Source organism: Ranitomeya variabilis, chromosome 1 (assembly GCF_051348905.1).
Source record: "Ranitomeya variabilis isolate aRanVar5 chromosome 1, aRanVar5.hap1, whole genome shotgun sequence".
NCBI lineage: Eukaryota > Metazoa > Chordata > Amphibia > Anura > Dendrobatidae > Ranitomeya > Ranitomeya variabilis.
The window spans coordinates 727,661,376-727,684,816 of NC_135232.1; the positions used below are offsets into that span (position 1 = coordinate 727,661,376).

General features: G+C 43.2%; 1 protein-coding gene across 1 annotated transcript; it reads right to left on the minus strand.

Moving 5' to 3' along the window:
• Window positions 1-1,355: 1,355 nt before the first annotated feature.
• On the minus strand, window positions 1,356-14,445 carry LOC143764201 (alpha-1-antitrypsin-like). The gene is made up of 5 exons (XM_077249583.1): window positions 14,409-14,445; window positions 7,626-8,267; window positions 6,647-6,917; window positions 1,975-2,122; window positions 1,356-1,622 (listed from the first exon to the last, which is right to left on the minus strand). Exons 2-5 carry the CDS (start codon window positions 8,260-8,262, stop codon window positions 1,434-1,436), a joined length of 1,245 nt encoding a protein of 414 aa, XP_077105698.1. The 5' UTR covers window positions 8,263-8,267; window positions 14,409-14,445; the 3' UTR covers window positions 1,356-1,433.
• Window positions 14,446-23,441: the final 8,996 nt, after the last annotated feature.

The window sequence follows — 23,441 nt, forward strand, 5'->3', positions numbered from 1 at the left end:
TACTGAATTTCTCCCTGTAAATAGTTAACATAGGAGGGGTTAGTAGCTGAATTTCCTGGTATAGAGTCAGTCAGGGCAGGGAGCCCTTAGTGCTCGGGTGGGCGACATGCCCGACCTACCCAACGCCCCGTAACGTTGAAGTGAAGTGCCCAGCTATCAAAGTGATAGCTGAAGAAGAGAGGAGGTAGAGTTCTTCAGAAACAGGGGATTGAGTTACCCAAGAAAGACTGCACTGCAGGACACGGCAGGACAGATGGGCGGGTCACTCAGTATGTGGAAATTGCTAGCATGGGTGGACTCCCTTGGTGCCGGGACAAAACGGTTTAAGGACCCCCTGTATAAAGTGAGAGTACACAATGACACCAGGAAAACGTTCAGTGCAGTACGACCCGATCTCGAGCTGTGTGACAGAGAGAGAAGAGAAGGGCAAGATGCAGTATTGTGTAATATGGAAACTAATGTTGTTGATGGAATGTATCTGGATGTGCTGCGAAGGTCCAAAAGTAAAGTTTTCCATTTTGAGTTATACTTGGACTGTCTCTGTTCATTCATAAGAAGCCAAAGTTGACCCCACGAAAAGGAGGGTAGACCCTTACGATATCCAGAATGAAGAGGCAAGTACAGTACAAGGGAAATGTGAGTCTACTGTAAGGGAAGGCCAGGTTACTTTTCCCGGGAGAAACTCAGCCACGACTACTGCCCTGGTCTGGCCTTTTACATGTGTTTGTAGCATCCACTTATAAATCCCAACTCCAAAGACAAGAGTTTATAGGTGTAAACATGACATCAAACGAGCAAAATGCTGCTCATTCATTGGGCCCCTGGATTGTTTTGGTGGAACATTGCTCAGTGCAAACTGCCGATGTGCTGCTGCTAACATGATACTTTATGGGGACAAATTAATCTACTGGTGATCGTTCTCTGTCCATAACTTGTCATCTTGTGTAAAGAGGCCGGTAAACAAACATCAAATGACTGCAATATTGTCTGTCATGCTCGTTTAGCAGTCCGAACTCAGTGCAAGTAAATGCAACCTAAATGTTTTGTGTGTAATATGTGAGCATTTAGGGCCCTACTATGTTTTTTTGCCCAGGGCCCCACTTGCTAACAAGGTATAGGTGAAATACAACAAACAATTCTGTACTCAACCTATTGACTACTTTTCTGGCCAGTGCCCCTCCACTGGTGTCTACATACTTCCTGCAGCTGTCACTTACCGAACATCCATGTGACCACTGCAGTCAATCATTGGACTCTCATGTATAATGAGTGACAGCTATGGCCAGTAATTGACGGCAACAGTCATGGAGGGATGTACATCATGTTATCAGTGCAGCTGCCGTAACACTGAAAACACAAGACTAGAGTAAGAATGGCACAGACAGAGAGTAGGCACAGCGCTTTATTGTGTGACAAACGCGTTCGATCTCATTCTATTTTGTTGGGTTCATCATTCTTCCGCTTAATATATCATTAGAAATATCTTTGTTATAGATGGAGAAAAAGAACGGTCTGTTAAATTTGATGCGTGGTGGATGACTGAGCTTCGTTATGCCAATGGCCGTGGCAGCAGCGGCTTCTGTTCCCTCCTCATCCACTTGCAGCATGGCTTTATGGACAGCCTACAGAGGTTGAGAGCAGAAAAGTCATAAAACATAGATCACCTGCTCTCTTATTGAGTCTTTAAGGGGGTGGTGAAATTAGGAAGATTCCCTCCCTCAAGTCCTCAAGAATCAGCTACAATGACGAGAGAAGGCAACTGACCTTTCCTTGTGCTGCCAGAGAAATGATGAGTAAATCTTTGGACAATTTATTTTAATATAAATGTCTTTTTTGACTAAATTATGTTGGGAGTGGTGAACTAATTTGCATAATTTTCCCATGGAGCATTGCCAATGTGATTCCAGTCGGTCTCATTAAGGAGATTCAGCCCCTGAAAAATGATTCTTTGCTCAAACCCAAAATTAATTTTACCTTTGACAATTTTAGACTGGAGTCTCCAGTAATCCCGGATAGGTCGGCGTGGTCAGAAAATACCTCTGTCATACCCAACTGTTCTAGTACGTTCTTAAGATCAAATTCTCCGGACATGGAAAATTTTGGAATTGATAGAATAATCTCTCTGTACAAAGGGAAAAAGTCTCATTATGTCATAGAAATGTCCCACTAAAAAGTCCATGTTCACACTGCAATCATAACTAAATTGTACCATTATATTTCTATCCACTGGCTAACAGGGTACCAAGATATTTATCTTTCCTTTATCAAGATGGAGGATGCCAGAATGTACCGCATCTTTACGGAACTAAAGCCACTTCTGAAATACAACCACTGAGGACTCTCAATTCTAAATATTTTTTTGTACCATCTATATATATAATCGTCTAAGGGGTACTTCCGTCTGTCTGTCTGCCTGTCATGAAAATCCCGTGTCGCTGATTGGTCACGGCTGCCAGGCCGCGACCAATCAGTGACGGCCACAGCCCGGCTGAGAATTAGTCCCTCCCTACTTCCATCCAGTCAGTGCCCGGCTCCCGCTCCATACTCCTCTCCAGTCAGAGCTTATACAGGTTTAATGGCAGTGTTAACGGACCGCGTTATGCCGCGGTGTAACGCACTCCGTTAACGCTGCTATTAACCCTGTGTGACCAACTTTTTGGCGCATCAATAGTAAAAAAAATCTAATGTTAAAAATAATAACAAAACAAAAAACCTGCTATTCTCACCTTCCGTCGTCCACCGATGCGCGCGTGGCTGCCGCCAGCTTCCGTTCCCAGAGATGCATTGCAAAATTACCCAGAAGACTTAGCGTTCTCGCGAGACCGCTAAGTTATCTGGGTAATTTCGCAATGCATCTCTGGGAATGGAAGCTGACGGCAGCAGTGCTCGCATCGGGACAGCTTCACTGGACACCGGAGGGTGAGTATATAACTATTTTTTATTTTAATTATTTTTTTAACAGGGATATGGTGCCCACACTGCTATATACTACGTGGGCAGTGTTATATACTGTGTGGCTGCTATATACTACATGTGCAGTGTTATATACTGCGTGGGCTGTGTTATATACTGCGTGGGCTGTGCAATATATTGCGTAGGCTGTGTTATATACTGCATGGCTTCTACATATCATGTGGGCAGTGTAATATACTACATGGACAGTGTTATATACTACGTGGGCAGTGTTATATACTTTGTGGGCTGTGTTATACACTGCATGGGCTGTGCTATATACTGAATGTGCTGTGTTATATACTGCGTGTGCTGTGTTATATACTTTGTGGGCTGTGTTATATAATGCATGGGCTGTGTTATATACTGTGTGGGCTGTGTTATATACTACGTGGCCATTGTTATGTACTGCGTGGCCACTGTTATATACTGCGTGGGCTGTGTTATATACTGCATGCCCTGTGTTATATACTGTGTGGGCTGTGTTATGTACTGTGTGGGCTGTGTTATATACTGGGTGGGCTGTGTTATATACTGGGTGGGCTGTGTTATATACTGCGTGGGCTGTGTTATATACTGCGTGGGCTGTGTTATATACTGCGTGGGCTGTGTTATATACTGTGTGGGCTGTGTTATATACTACGTGGCCATTGTTATGTACTGCGTGGCCACTGTTATATACTGCGTGGGCTGTGTTATATACTGCATGCCCTGTGTTATATACTGTGTGGGCTGTGTTATGTACTGTGTGGGCTGTGTTATATACTGGGTGGGCTGTGTTATATACTGGGTGGGCTGTGTTATATACTGCGTGGGCTGTGTTATATACTGCGTGGGCTGTGTTATATACTGCGTGGGCTGTGTTATATACTGTGTGGGCTGTGTTATGTACTGTGTGGGCTGTGTCATATACTGGGTGGGCTGTGTTATATACTGCGTGGGCTGTGTTATATACTGCGTGGCTGTGTTATATATTGCGTGGCCTGTGTTATATACTGTGTGAGCTGTGCTATATATTACGTTATATACTGAATGTGTTGTGTTATATACTGCGTGTGCTGTGTTATATACTTTGTGGGCTGTGTTATGTACTGTGTGGGCTGTGTTATATACTGCGTGGCTGTGTTATATATTGCGTGGCCTGTGTTATATACTGTGTGAGCTGTGCTATATATTACATTATATACTGAATGTGTTGTGTTATATACTGCGTGTGCTGTGTTATATACTTTGTGGGCTGTGTTATATACTGCATGGGCTGTGTTATATACTGTGTGGGCTGTGTTATATACTGCGTGGGCTGTGTTATACACTGCGTGGCCTGTGCTATACATTATGTAGGCTGTGTTATATACTACGTGGTTGTGTAATATACTGCGTGGCTGCTATATACTACGTGGCTCCTATATACTATGTGGCTCCTATATACTATGTGGCCTGTGCTATATACAATGAGGCTGCTAAATACATACATACAGTTGTGGCCAAAAGTATTGACACCCCTGCAATTTTGTCAGATAATACTCAGTTTCTTCCTGAAAAAAAACACAAAAAGAATTGTCCTAAAGCCAAGTTGGATATAATTCTACACCAAACATAAAAAAGGGGGTGGACAAAAGTATTGGCAATGTTCGAAAATTCATGTGATGCTTCTCTAATTTGTGTAATTAACAGCACCTGTAACTTACCTGTTGGCAATAATTTAATCACACTTGCAGCCAGTTGACATGGATTAAAGTTGACACAACCTCAGACCCGTGTCCTTGTGTGTACCACATTGAGCATGGAGAAAAGAAAGAAGACCAAAGAACTGTCTGAGGACTTGAGAAACCAAATTATGAGGAAGCATGAGCAATCTCAAGGCTACAAGTCCATCTCCAAAGACCTGAATGTTCCTGTGTCTACCGTGCGCAGTGTCATCAAGAAGTTTAAAGCCCATGGCACTGTGGCTAACCTCCCTAGATGTGGACGGGAAAGAAAAATTTACAAGAGATTTCAACCCAAGATTGTGCGGATGTTGGATAAAGAACCTCGACTAACATCCAAACAAGTTCAAGCTGCCCTGCAGTCCGAGGGTACAACAGTGTCAACCCATACTATCCGTCGGCGTCTGAATGAAAAGGGACTGTATGGTAGGAGACCCAGGAAGACCCCACTTCTTACCCCAAGACATAAAAAAGCCAGGCTGGAGTTTGCCAAAACTTACCTGAAAAAGCCTAAAACGTTTTGAAAGAATGTTCTCTGGTCAGATGCGACAAAAGTAGAGCTTTTTGGGCAAAGGCATCAACATAGGGTTTACAGGAGAAAAAAAAGAAGCATTCAAAGAAAAGAACACGGTCCCTACAGTCAAACATGGCGGAGGTTCCCTGATGTTTTGGGGTTGCTTTGCTGCCTCTGGCACTGGACTGCTTGACCGTGTGCATGGCATTATGAAGTCTGAAGGCTACCGACACATTTTGCAGCATAATGTAGGGCCCAGTGTGAGAAAGCTGGGTCTCCCTCAGAGGTCATGGGTCTTCCAGCAGGACAATGACCCAAAACACACTTCAAAAAGCACTAGAAAATGGTTTGAGAGAAAGCACTGGAGACTTCTAAGGTGGCCAGCAATGAGTCCAGACCTGAATCCCATAGAACACCTGTGGAGAGATCTAAAAATGGCAGTTTGGAGAACGCACCCTTCAAATATCAGGGGCCTGGAGCAGTTTGCCAAAGAAAAATGGTCTAAAATTCCAGCAGAGCATTGTAAGAAACTCATTGATGGTTACTGGAAGCGGTTGGTCGCAGTTATTTTGGTAAGTATTAGGCTGAGGGTGCCAATACTTTTGTCTGGTCCATTTTTGGAGTTTTGTGTGAAACGATCAATGTTTTGCTTTTTGCTTCATTCTCTTTTGTGTTTTTTCATTTAAGACAAATTAAATGAAGATAATAATACCAAAGAATTTGTGTTTGCAATCATTTTCAGGAAGAAACTGAGCATTATCTGACAGAATTGCAGGGGTGTCAATACCCATGGCCACAACTGTACATACATACAGTATTCTAGAATACCCGATGCGTTAGAATTGGGCCACCATCTAGTTGCCATAATATCAGGTTAATTTTCATCTGCAAAACCATATTGAGCAACTAACATGCACACAGGATGAATGACATACTAGTCACAGCCTGTAAATAGCAGAAGTGTGAGTGCAGCTCTGAGGTATAATATAGGATCTAATTCAGCATCAGTAATGTAATGTATGAGCACAGTGATTGCACCAGCAGAATAGTGAGTGCAGCTCTGGAGTATAATACAGGATGTAACTCAGGATCAGTAATGTAATGTATGTACACAGTGACTGCACCAGCAGAATAGTGAGTGCAGCTCTGTGGTATAATACAGGATGTAACTCAGGATCAGTAATGTAATGTATATACACAGTGACTGCACCAGCAGAATAGTGAGTGCAGCTCTGGGGTATAATTCAGGATGTAACTCAGGGTCAGTAATGTAATGTATGTGCACAGTGACTGCACCAGCAGAATAGTGAGTGCAACTCTGGGGTATAATACAGGATGTAACTCAGGATCAGTAATGTAATATATGTACACAGTGACTGTACTAGCAGAATAGTGAGTGCAGCTCTGGAGTATAATATGATGTCAGTTCTATACATTGTGAATGTGTACTATCAAATCGTATAGATATTGTTACCTTGATTTCATTGCTTTGATCCATGCCTCTTCTGACAAATTCTCAAGAGCTTTTTCAACTTCATGAAATTTCCCTATGTCTGGCAAGACAAAAACTGCTGTGGTGTTTCCTTTGTAGGGGACGTCGACTACTGTGCATCCAATCTCAGGTATATAACCCGTGAGATACTCTCCTTGTCTGCTCATCATCGGCACCTTCACTACTGTGTTCTCATCCACATGGAAGTCTTCTTCTCTGGTGTGATCTACGTTGAATGCGTGTTCCCAGGATCCTACAAGAAATCCCATGAGTATTTAACTTCTTCCTTATTTAACATTTGTTACATTTCTGCAGTTTTTGAACTTTTTGACCTTCCAAAGTTTTCATTCTTTCTCTATGTGTATCATGGTGATGCGAAACTTGTTGTGTTTCTTTACAAATAAGTGACGCCGCTCTTACATTTTTTTATTGAGATTTTAAGACACTATAAAATTGAAACTTTTCCTTTATAATAGGTCATTAAATCTAATCACCAATGGTCTCACTCCAACCTCCCTCCTTGAGATTGTGGCACTCCAGCCTGAGTCATTATTTATCAGGAACGGTCCTGTTCATTTAGTAGTGGTTGTGCCCAATGTAACAGTTCAATCACTTGATTGGGACTGATCTCCAGCACCAGAAATGGTCACTACCAAATATACAGGACCATGCCTGGTAAACAAAGAAAGGAATGCAACACTCAACGAAACAACTTGGCCTCTTTCATTCAGCTGATGAAGGTGAAAAGAATTCAACCTCCATAAATCACTAAATCCCCTTTAGTGAAGCGGAGCACAAACAAAAACTTTAAAAATGCTACGCTCCCTTTTCTTCTTTTTGCTGCCTATGGAGCCCTGCTGTTTTAGGGGAAATAGGGATTTCCTTCTCTCTTGAACCCCATAACAGCCATATTTGATTTATTCACTTCCTAAAATCAATTGATGATCGTTTTCCTCCTTACCTTTGAAGAATATTGTGCTGGTGATCATCATAACTGTCATCGGATCAAGATTGTCCAAGACATCTTTTATTTTCCCATTGGTTTTCTTCTCCACATAACTATTGATTTGTTCTAAGGCTTCTTGTACTTTGTGGAAGTCGGTAGAGATGGCTTCCGATTGGTAGAATTTTTGGGCGTCGTCTAAGAACTTGTTCAGAAGATCCAGCTTGGAATCGATGAAGAGTGCGATGGTGCTGTCCAACTCAAGTCCGCTTTTCGGTTGCTTTATGATGTTTAGAAGCTTCTGGAAGCCTTTGTGGATCGTTTCCTCTGATACCGAGGATTTGTTGAAACCAATTCCTTCATGGATCTGACTGAGGGTCTTGGACTTGGCACCAAGTGAGAGTAAAGCAAGTGCTTTTGCGATACTCAAAGTAGATAAGAGCAAGTTGTCGTCAGGGTGAGCATCAACCAGTTGGTAGTAGAGCTTGAAGGAGAACTTAAAGATTTCTGTAGCTACCTGGTGCAAAGCTTCTGGTTCATTGTTGTGGTGTTGGCCATCATGGTCATGGTCATCATCATGTGGTCCACCATGGTGTCCACACACAAATGTACAAATCAGAACTTGGCTGAAACACAGGAAGATGAAAAGCTTCATTTTCTCTGAAAAAGACAATAATTCATCATAAGTATGTGAACCACTATATTTCTTGTCAAGGGCTTGATGTACAGCTTAGTGAACAAATCTCCTACTTTATTATGGTCACCGCAGATACCCCAAAACAATGCAGTAAACAGTAATCAAAACATGATATTTTCAAGAGTAAATAAATAGGGGAGGTTCAGTTTGAAAAAGGCCATCATGGAGGAACCCCGAAACAATGTTGATATTAAAATATAACAAAATGCCGTTAAAAAGGGACAAACAACAAATATAGAAACAAACACCATACTGTAAAGTGCACACTGCATTCACGCTATAGGTATTCCCTGACCTGTACACCTGCCTACCTGCGGAGGTTGGCACCCTATACGAACTGTACGAGAATGGCGCCCCCGCTCGTCAGCGACTAGCCCGTTCTGCTCTGAAGTGCCCTATAGATAAGTGATGGCTAAGGCTACTTTTACACTAGCGTCGTGCACTGCACGTCGCAATGAGTCGTTGTGGTTAAAAAACGCATCCTGCAAAGTTGCCTGCAGGATGCGTTCTTTTTCCATAGACTTTTATTAGCGACGTGTTGCGTATTTAGTGAGCCCAGGTCCAGTGCCCTTCCTCCTCATAGGGACTGTGATTGTGCTATAAATTTGATTCCCGGTAGTAAATCTCCTAAGGGTCGACTCTTTAATTTATCTGTACCAGAGCATGCCGCAATGCGGAGTTATATAAAGGAGTCTTTGGAGAAGGGACATATTCGCCCATCCTCTTCTCCTCTTGGTTCAGGATTTTTTTTTGTGGCCAAGAAGGGCGGGTCTTTGAGACCTTGTATAGATTATCATCTCCTGAATAAGATCACGGTCAAATTTCAGTATCCTTTGCCTTTGTTGTCTGATTTGTTTGCTCGGATTAAGGGTGCCAGTTGGTTCACCAAGATAGATCTTCGTGGTGCGTATAACCTTGTGCGCATTAAGCAGGGAGATGAATGGAAAACAAAAAAGTAGAGATGAACTAGATTCAGCAAAGTGAGGCCCACTAATCTAGGTAGGCAGAAAATAGAAAGTGAACTATGCGGTCAGCAGAAAACCCTGCAAAAACATCCACGCTGAATATTCAAGAACCCCCACACCGACTGACGATGTGAGGGGAGAATATCAGCACCCTAGAGCTTCCAGCGAGCTAGAAAATCCCATATTGAGCAGGCTGGACAAAAAACACTGAAAATGCAAATGATCCAAAGAATGCAAACAGGACTTAGCTTTTCTTGAATGAGTCAGATGGCAAGGAATCAGGAGGAGACCAAATAGAACTGAATACATTGATGCCAGGCAAGAGACTGAGTCCAAAGGAGGACTAAATAGGGAACACCCACAGCTTAATGAAACAGCTGAAGCCCAGGCTAGCAGAAAGACAAGACTCATACAATACCATTAGTGACCACAAGAGGGAGCCCAAAAACACAGTTCACAACACCCGCCCCCCTCCACATTACCACACATAATCCTGCCCCCACCACATTACCACACATAATCCAACCCCCCACCACATTACCACACATAATCCTGCCCCCCCACCACATTACCACACATAATCCCACCCCCACCACATTACCACACATAATCCCACCCCCACCACATTATTACACATAATCCCGCCCTCCCACCACATTACCGCACATAATCCCGCCCCCATTACATTACCACCCATAATCCCGGCCCCCCCCACATTACCACACATAATTCCGCCCTCCACCACATTTCCACACATAATCCCACCCCCACCACATTACCACACATAATCCCGCCCCCCACCACATTACCACACATAATCCCGCCCCCCCACCACATTACCACACATAATCCCGCCCCCCACCACATTACCACACATAATCCCACCCCCCACCACATCACCACACATATTCCCGCCCCCACCACATCACCACACATAATCCCGCCCCCTTTACAGTAGCTCCGCCCCCACCCTATCACCACACATAATCCCGCCCCCCACCACATCACCACACATATTCCCGCCCCCACCCCATCACCACACATAATCCTGCCCCCCACCACATTACCACACATAATCCCTCGCCCCACCACATTACCACACATAATCCCGCTCTCCCACCACATTACCACACATAATCCCGCCCCCCACCACATTACCACACATAATCCCACCCCCACCACATTACCACACATAAACCCACCCCTCACTACATTACCACACATAATCCCGCCCCCACCACATTACCACACATAATCCCGCCTCCCCACCACATTACCACACATAACCCGCCCCCCACCACATTACCACACATAATCCCTCCCCCCACCACATTACCACTACTGATCCTGCCCCCATCACATTACCACACATAATCCCGCCCCTACACCACATAACCACACATAATCCTGCCCCCCACCACATTACCACACATAATCCCGCCCCCCACCACATTACCACACATAATCCCACCCCCACCACATTACCACACATACTCCCGCCCCTCCAACACATTACCACACATAATCCTGCCCCCACCACATTGCCACACATAATCCTGCCCCCCACCACATTATCATACATAATCCCGCCCCCCATCACATCACCACACATAATCCCGCCCCCCACCATATTCCCACACATAATCCCGCCCCCCCACATTACCACACGAGGCTCCGCCCCACACATTACCACACGAGGCTCCATCCCCACACATTACCACACAAGGCTCCGTCCCCCCACATTATCACATGAGGCTCTGTACCCACACATTACCACACGAGGCTCTGTCCTCACACATTACCACATGAGGCTCTGTCCCCACACATTACCATACAAGGCTCTGTCCCTCCACATTACCACAGGAGGCTCCGTCCCCACACATTACCACACGAGGCTCTGTCCCCACACATTACCATACAAGGCTCTGTCCCTCCACATTACCACACGAGGCTCTGTCCCCACACATTACCACACATTACCACATGAATCCAGTTTGCTTTTGTTTTTACACTGTGAATAAAATGTATTAGTATTATTCTGATTTTGTTATTGTTATTAACTTCATTTTAAGTTAATTTACTACCTGCGTAAGCGCTATTGAATGTTGTCATTATTTACTTTAGTTTAATCACTAGCAGCGTTCATTAGATAGCAATGAGCATGCCGACCGTTAGCTGGCTGGAAACAGCTAGTATATATAAATATATGTCAGTGAGACACATATATATATATTTATATTTAATTCAGTGCTAGATAGCAGAAAAGCCGGTAATTCAATTGCCGGCTTTTCCTCTCTCCTTCACAAACCCGACAGGACATGAGACATGGTTTACATACAGTAAACCATCTCATAGCCCTTCTTTTATTACATTTTCCTCTTTACTAATGTAACAAGTGTCTCTGTGTAAAATTTGGAGTCTCTAGCTATTAAATTAAAGGGTTAAATCCCGGAAAAAATTGGCGTGGGCTCCCGCACAATTTTCTCCGCCAGAGTGGGAAAGCCAGTGACTGAGGGCAGATATTAATAGCCCAGAGAGGTACCATGGTTATAGGCCCCCCTGGCAAAAAACATCTGCCCCCAGCCACCCAGAAAAGGCACATCTGGAAGATGCGCCTATTCTGGCACTTAGCCTCTCTCTTCCCACTCCGGTGTAGCGGTGAGATATGGGGTAATGAAGGGTTAATGTCACCTTGCTATTGTAAGGTGACATTAAGCCAGGTTAATAATGGAGAGGCGTCAACACCGATCCATTCTTAATCCAATAGTACGAAATGGTTAATAAAACACACACACATTATTAAAAAGTATTTTAATGAAATAAAGACACATGTTGTTTTAATATTTTATTATACTCTTAATCCACCTGAAGACCCTTGTCACCTGAAATAAAGTTAAACAAAACAAACAACAATATTCCATACCTTCCGTCGTTCCGTCTTGTCCCATGCTGTAAATCCATCTGAAGGGGTTAAATCATTTTACACCCAGGAGCTCTGCTATTGCAGCTGTGCTCCTGTCTGTAAAACTCGGTGAATGAATGGAGTGCAGGGGAATGTACTGTAGTTACCTCGAGTTGCGGTGATGCGCCCTCTGCTGGATGAACTCATGTGAACTTGGGAACTTTTCAGAATATTTTCCCAGGCTCGAGTTCATATGAGTTCATCCAGCAGAGGGCGCATCACCGTGACTCGAGGTAACTTTTCTGGGGTGGCTTGGGGCAGATGTTTTTATCCAGGGGGGGGGCAATAACCATGGTCCCTCTCTAGGCTATTAATATCTGCCCTCAGTCACTGGCTATCCCACTCTGGCGGAGAAAATTGTGTGGGAGCCCACGCCAGTTTTTTCCGGGATTTAACCCTTTAATTCAATAGCTAGAGCCCTCAAATTTGACACCAAGACACTTCTTACATTAGTAAAGAGGAATATGTAATAAAAGAAGGGATATGAGATGGCTTACTGTATGTAAATCATGTCTCATATCATGTCGGGTTTGTGAAGGAGATAGGAAAAGCCGGCAATTGAATTACCGGCTTTTCTGCTATCTAGTGCTGAATTAAATATAAACACAGTATATATATATATATATATATATATATATATATATATATATATATATACTGTATATATGTTTTAACGAATATTTGAGCCCATAGATCCATTGTATGTCGGTTTTGCAAGCCTGCGAGAAAATATCGCAGTACGGATGCCATACGGATTACATACGGAGGATGACATGCGCAAAATACGCTGCCACACCCTGCCTACGGATTGACATATGGATCACTATTTTGGTAACATTTCTGCGTATTACGGACGTAAAAAACGGACCGTATTTTCATACGCCTAGTGTGACGCCGGCCTAAGGAGGAGGATAGATAGAAAAGAAAATTAGATATGGTAGACAAAGTCAATAATTAGAACAGCGAGAATTAGGGATTGCAGAGTAAAGGAATAGAAAGATGGATGGAGAAGAAGAAGGGGAGGTAAGGAAGAATAAAAGCAAGGAGATGAATGAGAAGTAGAAGAAAGCAGAAAAGTAGAAGGAGGTAATGGAAGTAAAACAAGAAAAGATCAGAGAGCAAAGAAGAATAATGAGGTGAAGAAGGAGGATTAGGAAGATGAAAGACAAAATGGAAAAATAAAAGAAAATAAGAAGGAGAGAAGAAGAGAAAATGAAAAAGGGAACAAGGTGAGAAAAGGGAAGATGAAATGGAAAAGGAGAAAGGAAGAGATAATAAGAAGGAGGACAAGCAAGAATATACGAAGAGATGGAAATAAAAAATAGAAGAAAGAAAAGAAGAATAAATGGAAATAAAGAAAGAAGAATAATTGGCAGAAGAATCAAAAATAAGAAGAGAATGAAGAAGAACTAGAAAAGGAGGTGGAGAAAGGAAGGAAAGAAAACACAGAAGAAGAAGATAAGGCAAAAAGATAAAAATCAAAAATATGAAGTGGAGAAGAGCAATGAGAAGAATAAGCAGGAAATGAAAAGGACAAGTAAACGTAGGCAGAAGTAAAAGAGAAAAAAATGGACAAAAAAGGGGAAAGTAAACAAGTAATAGAGAAAATGAACATACAGGAGGGCAAGAAAAAATAAAAAAAGGAAAAATAGGTAAAGAATGAAGAGTAGGAGGAAGCACAAAGTAGATGAAAAGTAATAAAAGCAAGAAGAATGACAGAGAAGAGGAAATTCAGGAATAGGAGATGAATTACACACAAAGAAAAATAAAGGAAAGAGAGAGAATATGAAGTAGAAATATTAAAGATTAGTAGGTTGGAAATGAAAGAAAGAAAGAAAGTGAAGGAGTGTGATATTCTGCCAATAATAACTGCTATTTTCATGCCAGCATAAAACATCTGATCAAAATGATTGTCAGGTGATCGTAGATATGTGTATTACATGGGCCAATAATTGGGAATGAGCATCAGTAAGATTATCCCATGGTCTCCAAGAGCCATTAGTCTCACATATGCCTCCTGTTTTATCAAAGGCTCAGGCGCTATCCTCTACCTCACCCATACTTTACACTTAAGCTTTGATTGTTTCTATAAAATACAAGACGTCGGCACCAGGAGGTATTAATTGAATTACAGTAAGGACAGAAGGCTAAGTAGAAATTTGAGCTGTAATACTCACCAGCAGCTTCGGGATGAGTGGAGATATAAAGCCCTCTCTCCCTGTATATATATATATATATATATATATATATATATATATATATATATTTATATGTGTGTGTATATTTTTTTTCGCACTTATGCAATGTTGACTTTCTTCAAATCAGAGTGCAGCAATCTTTGTCCTGTACCTTGATTCCACCGGTTAAACAGTGATGCAAGATGTTCAGGTAAAGCTGCATGCCAGCTCAGCCCAAAAGTGGTGTGGAAAAATTACAAAATCCTTAAACAGTATCTTCTGCTTTAGGCGACTGTTCAGAATAAGGCTACTTTCACACTTGCGTCGGTACAGGTCTGTCGCTAAGCGTCGGCGCAACGTACCTACACACGTGAAAATTATGCATGACGTGGGCAGCTTATGCAGTTTTTCGAAGCATCCGCTGCCCATTCTAAATTCCGGGGAGGAGGGGGAGGAGTTCCGGCCACGCATGCGTGGAAGAAAATGGCGGACGCGACTTACCTTTTTTCGTGCCGACGGTCCGCCAAAACACGACGGATCCAGTGCACGACGGATGGCCATATGTTGCGATCTGTCGGCAATACAAGTCTGTGGGAAAAAAAACGCATCCTGCGGGCACATTGGCAGGATCCGTTTTTTTCCCAAAACGACAAATTGCAACGTACGTCACACGACGCAAGTGTGAAAGAAGCCTAAGCTGTTATGTGTGAATAAGGAATATCACTACCACTGGTCATTACATCACTTGTGTCCTGCACTTTCAACACGTTTCCCAGGCGCTATCCCAAATTTTCATCTGTCGTTGAGTTGGTAGGAGCAGACTAGGTGCTATAATGTCTCTCATGCATTGCACACCCAGACATGAGGGATTCCTGCTGTTCTGCCACTATGTAGCATGTGCTCATAATCAGCAGCAGCATGGAGGACATTGCACAGCAGTACCTAGCAGTGTAGCTGTGAATCCAGTCTTCCTACACTTAGGAAAATGGGAGTGGGAGAAAAATGAGTGCTCATATTTGGAAAAAGATGTTTATTACTCTGACAATATATGTTACAGAGGTTCTTATCTTTCTTTCAATTGATTTCCTCTTCTATTGTTCTCAGTATGGTCACCGATTCTGTTCCATTGGACATCTTAAATGATCCAGTTAAACATCAATATTGCTACTCACTTGTCCCAGGTCCAGTGCTGGCTTCTGCCTCGTTCCCCTATGGATGGCTCGCTTTTTGCTAGTCCTCGCAAGGTGCTTCAGTAGCCCGGCATGTCTGTCTGGTGTCACCGAAGCCTGATCAGTATTCAGGTAGTTGTGTACTCTGCTTCTATGAACTTTCCACGGGTCTAGTATCACTTCCCACTTGTCTTTGTTGATGATTCCTGGTCCGTACCCTTACCTCTGCTCTTCCTGATGCTTCCTGGTCCGTACCCTCATTTCTGCTATTCATGATGATTCCTGGTCTGTCCCCTCATCTCTGCTGTTCCTGATGCTTCCTGCTATTCCTGGTCTGTACCCTCACCTCTGCTATTCCTGGTCTGTACCCTCACTTCTGCTATTCCTGATGATTCTTAGTCCGTACTCTCACCTCTGCTATTCCTGATACTTCTTGCTATTCCTGATGATTCCTGGTCCGTACCCTCACTTATGCTGATTGCCTTCACTACTCTGTTGGCAGAGCAAATTTGTGGAGGTGTTGGTAAAGACAGGTTTGGAACCTGTGATAATGTAAGAGTTTGTGGCGCCCCTAGGGGTATTTTCCACAAAAATTGTTATTGTCACCTAATACAAATACTAAAATAGCAAGACTGCACTACCATCTCCGGCCAGAAGGGGGAGCTCCAGAGACTCCCCTTGATCCATTCTGGTCTGAGAGGGGGGCTGGCAGTTGGGTTGAGGAGCTGAAAGTGAGAGGTAGTATAACTGAACTCCTAACAGCCCTATGACGGATTATAGGCCCGTAATACCCATAGTAGGAAAAGAGGAATAGAGAAAAAGGACATTGTGAGAACCGGATAGCAATAACCTCTACCCAGAATAGGCCCAGAGATGGATACCGGATCCGTGGCTATATTCATTATATATAATACAGCAACCGGAAGGAAGTGAGGTGATATCAGCTTCACCAGGGTAAGATGCAGCAACAGACACAAAGTTCAGCGGTACTCCCAGAGGGGGTAATCCGACAAAAAAGGACTCGGGTTGTCCGTCGAACCAGAGCACAGAAGAGACAGATTGGGTCGGCAGCCAGTTCACATACAGCAGCAGGGCCATACAGAAACTGCGCATAATAAGAGGTGGAAATCCTGACAGGGTCAAAGTAATTCAGAGTTCTTAAACAGACTCCGGTGACAGTATTGATTGCAAATCCCTTTTTGTTGAAGTAAACTGGTTAAACGTTTCAGCGCCTCAGTCTTTCATTTGGACAATAGCCATCGATCCAGGATCGGGGTCATCACAGCTGAGAGGACCTGCTGCTGATCAAGTAAGTGTCTGTTCCTTCATGATATCCCTTATATTGTGCATCGCCTGAGGCCACAGCACCGGGTCAAGCCACTAGTGACATCCCCCTCAAGAGACGGACCTCATTGATCTGGTGCTGGGTACCTAGGTCTCCTGGGCGTCACAAGTTAATCACCGCATCCTCTTATTTTAAGGATCCTAATAGTTTATTTATTTTACAGTAATGTGGCAAATGTGTGGCCAAACATTAAAGGTGCAAGGACATATACAACATGTCTCAGCTGGGTCTTTATCATTAAATCGCTGGGTGCAGAAAAGAGGAAGAAGCATTCCTGAGCCTAAGCTATCATTGCCTGCACAATACTGTAAATAAATGATTTGCGTCCTTTAAATAAGTATAAACTGCACAGCTCTGTTGTCCATGTTGCTACAGCAGCTATGGTGGCTGTGCACGTGTTGTCCACACATTTGGCTCTGCTGCATCTTCCACAGATCCACCTGCCATCCTGCATATCCAGCTCTACTGGATCTTCACGTTTCCCATGTTGTCCGTCAAGTTCAGCTCTGCTGCATCATAACCTCCTGTCCGTGCTGCTCACCCTGACTCACAGCTTAGATAATCCCCCTCACTGGGTAATAAGTATCTAAGCTTGGGATGTAGAGCTGCTTTCCCCAATAGATTTATCAGTTGGTGGGATAAGAAAACTGAGCATCAGTTATCAAACAACTGCATTGTAAAGACTTTCATCTACTTCTACTAGTCACTGGAAACAGCAAGTAGTTGTCGGTGTTGCTTTTAGTGTATCTTAAGACATTTTCCACTGAATATTTAGCATTGACGTTACTAACAATCTTTTTTCACTTTCTTAATGTCATCTGTGGGTTTCAGGCCCAAAACATCACAGTATTGGTTATGCCTACATTGAAAACAGAACAGACACCAATTTATGAAAAGCCTTACAGTCACAGCAGTGCAGAGATTTTGTGAAAATAAGTGGGTGAGAGGTGTAAAATGATAGTAGATATAGGAATTGTTGCAATTTCACTCATTTTATGGGGTCAGTATCAGAAAAGTTCTGCAAACATCAAAGCCAAACAATCAGGCCCTAATATTGGCTCCCAGGTGCAGGCAATTGAGTCAGATGTTTGAATAAGGTTGGAAGATGAATAATATTAACTAGGACAGATGATTAACCAAATAAAACTAAGAACATTTCAGGACGATGTCCCCAGGACACACTAACTGGCAGATCTATAATCATATGCTCCAATATAGAAGCCCCCCTCCCTGATGGGGTGTCCATTATCACCCCACATGCAGCACAGGACTTAGTGTGGGTTTTTTTTACCCTTGGGCAATGCATGTGGAGCACCCCCAAGGGCAGCGGGGTATTCAGTACCGGATCCTTCGGTTCTCAGGGGGGATGTCACGGTGGCTGAACCGGTCCGTGGCCCTTGGGAAGTCTGTGAAAAAGGGGAAAGGTCTTTAAAGGGGAAATGTTCGTGACGCCACCCGCGGTATTCGGTCAGGGTGACCGACGCTGCTTTAAGAGGTCCGCTGGGGTGATGTTATGGCATCTAGATGGTATACCTTCCCACAGGTGAAGTATGTCCCCAGGGCTTCCCAGTTTGTAGATGGTGGATGGTGTGAGGCGCAGGGAAGAACAAGGACACAAGATTGCAGTCTCTTTACCTTTTACTGAAGGCTTCAGCATCCACAGTCCAGAGCACAGACCACAGGGCAGGCAGAGTCCAGTCGTTTGGAGGCAAATCCAGAGTCCCCTTATCTAGGTAGAAATCAGTAGCCTTCCTCTATTGCCTTGGTGTTGTAGTACCTTACTACTAAGCCTCTCATAAGGTCCTCACAGATGTTATAGATGTTAATGATTTTATCTCTCTCTCTCTGTCCCCCAGATGGAGAGGACAAACCCGTATGACCGGTGGCTTGAGGCTTTTTACAGGGACTCTATCATGTCCCGGCCTCTCGTGGGTGCCACCTTGCCTCCTGTGTGTAGGGGCAGCGGATCAGTAACTTACAATTAGCTGTCCTGCCGGTCTCTGGAGCAAGGCATAAAGGACTGTTGCTCCCTCGGTGTTCCGGCTACTGGGATCCTGCGCCTCAGAAGGAGGCAGCCTGTGTAGGGCAGAACTCCTCCTGGTATCCACTCCTTTGCTGACTTCTTCACCCTCTCTACAATACAGTTCTCTTGTCGTGTCCTTTCTTAGGAACTGCTGCACTTAGGGCGGGGGGAGCTCTGTGTCCCTCTGTCTCAGCCTCTGACAGGCTCCCACCCCTGTCAGGGACCAACTACCTGAGCAAAGCTCAGCCAGCAACTGCCTAACTTCCTCTCCAGGCAACCAGTTTTACCTTAATGTGAGGAGTGCCCTAATAAATAGGAGCATAGCTCCCCCTGGTGGTCTGGAGTGCGAAATGTGTTGCATGTTTGTGTTACCTGGATTCGGTTGTCATTCTTTGCCTCCAAACATAACATCCCTCCCCCTAGAGGGTAAATTACATTACTGCAACGACCAGGACCTGGGGCGCTGCACTCCCCCTCTGTTAAATCCAGTACTCCTGGACTGGGAAAAGAAAACAACAATATATTAGTAAATACATACAATTTTTTTTTTTAAATATAATGAAACAAAGTTAATGTAACTGTGCTTCCCTTTATGGGAGGTGAAAATATTTAAACGTTGCATAAGGAAACATATTTACATTTTGGGATGGAACAATTAAGCAAAAAAAACAATATTCTAACTAACTATGAAATGCCATTACCCTTACAGGAATACTATCTCTTAAATCCTTGAAAGTGCAAATCAACATTTTTCTTTATTCTTCTTCACATGCAGGACTGTCTATTTACCCCCCCATGGGCTCACTACATTTTCCGTCTTCAATTTTATTCACAAGTGCATAATATTACACATTTTCCTTCATCTAACTCAATCTCAATTGTATTATTATTACTCTCTACATTTCTAGCTACATATTACTGACTATGTAAACTCAATGCTCTCTATATTCACGGCTAATTCTGGCAAAGTGCAACTATTCACATCCCCTTTAAGGATTCAATCAGCTTACTGAGGTAGTGCAAAACATTCAAATCAATTATCAACTCTATAACAGCAAGAGATTTCACGATGTCATCAGGAACAGTCTCTTTAAAAAGCTCTTCTTGCAAAACCAGTAGGGAGCACCTTTAAGAATTTGCAAACTATTTACAAGCAGTTTAGGAATCATTCACCGTCCATGATTCTACAGTTCTTTTAAGGCAACAGGTAACGATGAACTTGTGCAAAAATAAAACACAGGATCCCTTTAACAGGGGACCCCTTTTAGAAATAACCCTGATCGGGTCCAGAACTTGGAATCCTCCTTGAACTGAGGACCCCTTTAAGACATAACCCTAGATGGGTTTTAACCCCTTAAGCCCCGAGGGTGGTTTGCACGTTAATGACCGGGCCAACTTTTACAATTCTGACCACTGTCCTTTTATGAGGTTATAACTCTGGAACGCTTCAACGGATCTTGGCGATTCTGACAAGGTTTTCTCATGACATATTGTACTTCATGTTAGTGGTAAAATTTATTTGATATAACTTGTGTTTATTTGTGAAAAAAACAGAAATTTGGCAAAAATTTTGAAAATTTCACAATTTTCCAACTTTGAATTTTTATGCCCTTAAATCACAGAGATACGTCACGCAAAATACTTAATAAGTAACGTTTCCCACATGTCTACTTTACATCAGCACAATTTTGGAACCAAAATGTTTTTTTGTTAGGGAGTTATAAGGGTTAAAAGTTGACCAGCAATTTCTCATTTTTACAACACCATTTTTTTTAGGGACCACATCTCATTTGAAGTCATTTTGAGGGGTCTATATGACAGAAAATACCCAAGTGTGACACCATTCTAAAAACTGCACCCCTCAAGGTGCTCAAAACCACACTCAAAAAGTTTATTAACCCTTCAAGTGTTTCACAGGAATTTTTGGAATGTTTAAATAAAAATGAACATTTAACTTTTTTTCACACAAAATTTACTTCAGCTCCAATTTGTTTTATTTTACCAAGGGTAACAGGAGAAAATGGACCCCAAAATTTGTTGTACAATTTGTCCTGAGTACGCCGATACCCCATATGTGGGGGTAAACCACTTTTTGGGCACATGACAGAGCTTGGAAGCGAAGGAGCGCCATTTGACTTTTCAATGCAAAATTGACTGGAATTGAGATGGGACGCCATGTTGCGTTTGGAGAGCCCCTGATGTGCCTAAACATTGAAACCCCACACAAGTGACACCATTTTGGAAAGTAGACCCCTTAAGGAACTTATCTAGATGTGTGGTGAGCACTTTGACCCAACAAGTGCTTCACAGAAGTTTATAATGCAGAGCCGTAAAAATAAAAAATCATATTTTTTCACAAAAATTATCTTTTCGCCCCAATTTTTTATTTTCCCAAGGGTAAGAGAAGAAATTGGACCCCAAAAATTGTTGTGCAATTTGTTCTGAGTACGCTGATACACCATATGTGGGTGTAAACCATTGTTTGGGTGCATGGCAGAGCTCGGAAGGGAAGGAGCGCCATTTGACTTTTCAATGCAAAATTGACTGGAATTGAGATGGGACGCCATGTCGCGTTTGGAGAGCCCCAGATGTGCCTAAACATTGAAACCCCCCACAAGTGACACCATTTTGGAAAGTAGACCCCTTAAGGAACTTATCTAGATGTGTGGTGAGCACTTTGACCCAACAAGTGTTTCACAGAAGTTTATAATGCAGAGCCCTAAAAATACAAAATCATATTCTTTCACAAAAATGATTTTTCGCCTCCAATTTTTTATTTTCCCAAGGGTAAGAGAAGAAATTAGACCACAAAAGTTGTTGTGCAATTTGTCCTGAGTACAAAGATACCCCATATGTGGGGGTAAACCACTGTTTGGGCGCATAGCAGAGCTCGGAAGGGAAGGAGCGCCATTTGACTTTTCAATGCAAAATTGACTGGAATTGAGATGGGACACCATGTCGCGTTTGGAGAACCCCTAATGTGCCTAAACATTAAAACCCCCCACAAGTGACACCATTTTGGAAAGTAGACCCCCTAAGGAACTTATCTTAATGTGTTTTGAGAGCTTTGAACCCCCAAGTGTTTCACTACAGTTTATAACGCAGAGCCGTGAAAATAAAGATTCTTTTTTTTTTCAGAAAAATGATATTTTAGCCCCCAGTTTTGTATTTTCACAAGGGTAACAGGATAAAATGGACCACAAAAGTTGTTGTCCAATTTGTCCTGAGTACGCTGATACCCCATATGTGGGGGGGAACCACTGTTTGGGCACATGGCAGAGCTCGGAAGGGAAGGAGCGCCATTTGGAATACAGACTTAGATGGATTGGTCTGCAGGCGTCACATTGCATTTGCAGAGCCCCTGATGTACCCAAACAGTTCAAACCCCCCACAAGTGACCCCATATTGGAAACTAGATCTCCCAAGGAACTTATCTAGATGTGTTGTAGGACCTTTGAACCCCCAAGTGTTTCACTACAGTTTATTACGCAGAGCCGTGAAAATAAAAATTCTTTTTTTTTTCACAAAAATGATTTTTTTAGCCCCCAGTTTTGTATTTTCACAAGGGTAACAGGATAAATTGGACCCCAAAAGTTGTTGTCCAATGTGTCCTGAGTACGCTGATACCCCATATGTGGGGGGAACCACTGTTTGCACGAATGACAGAGCTCGGAAGGGAAGGAGCGCCATTTGGAATGCAGACTTAGATGGATTGGTCTGCAGGCGTCACATTGCATTTGCAGAGCCCCTGATGTACCCAAACAGTAGAACCCCCCACAAGTTACCCCATATTGGAAACTAGACCTCCCAAGGAACTTATCTAGATGCGTTTTGAGAACTTTGAACTCTCAAGTGTTTCACTACAGTTTACAACGCAGAGCCGTGAAAATAAAAAAATCTTATTTTTCCCTCAAAAATGATATTTAGCCCACCAAATTTTTATTTTCCCAAGGATAAAAAGAGAACTTGGACCCCAAAAGTTGTTGTCCAATTTGTCCCGAGTACGCTGATAACACATATGTTGGAGTAAACCCCTGTTTGGGCGCACGGGAGAGCTCGGAAAGGAAGGAGCAGTGTTTTACTTTTTCAACGCAGAATTGGCTGGAATTGAGATCGGACACCATGTCGCGTTTGGAGAGCCCCTGATGTGCCTAAACAGTGGAAACCCCCCAATTATAACTGAAACCCTAATCCAACAACAACCTTATCCCTAATCCCAACGGTAACCCTAACCACACCCCTAACCCTGACACACCCCTAATTCTAATCCCAACCCTAATCCCAACCGTAAATGTAATCCAAACCCTAACCCTAACTTTAGCCCCAACCCTAACCCTAACTTTAGCCCCAACCCCAACCCTAACCCGAACTTTAGGCCCAACCCTAACTTTAGCCCCAACCCTAGCCCTAACTTTAGCCCCAACCCTAACCCTAACTTTATCTCCAACCCTAGCCCCAACCCTAACCCTAGCCCCAACCCTATCCATAGCCCTAAC

Excerpts from the sequence above, each read along its gene's own strand:
- LOC143764201 (XM_077249583.1), bottom strand. The coding sequence starts at position 8,262 with ATGAAGCTTTTCATCTTCCTGTGTTTCAGCCAAGTTCTGATTTGTACA. Across the intron at positions 6,918-7,625 it reads CAGCACAATATTCTTCAAAG|GATCCTGGGAACACGCATTC; the intron begins GTAAGGAGGAAA and ends GATTTCTTGTAG. Across the intron at positions 1,623-1,974 it reads CCAGTCTAAAATTGTCAAAG|GCTGTCCATAAAGCCATGCT; the intron begins GTAAAATTAATT and ends CAACCTCTGTAG.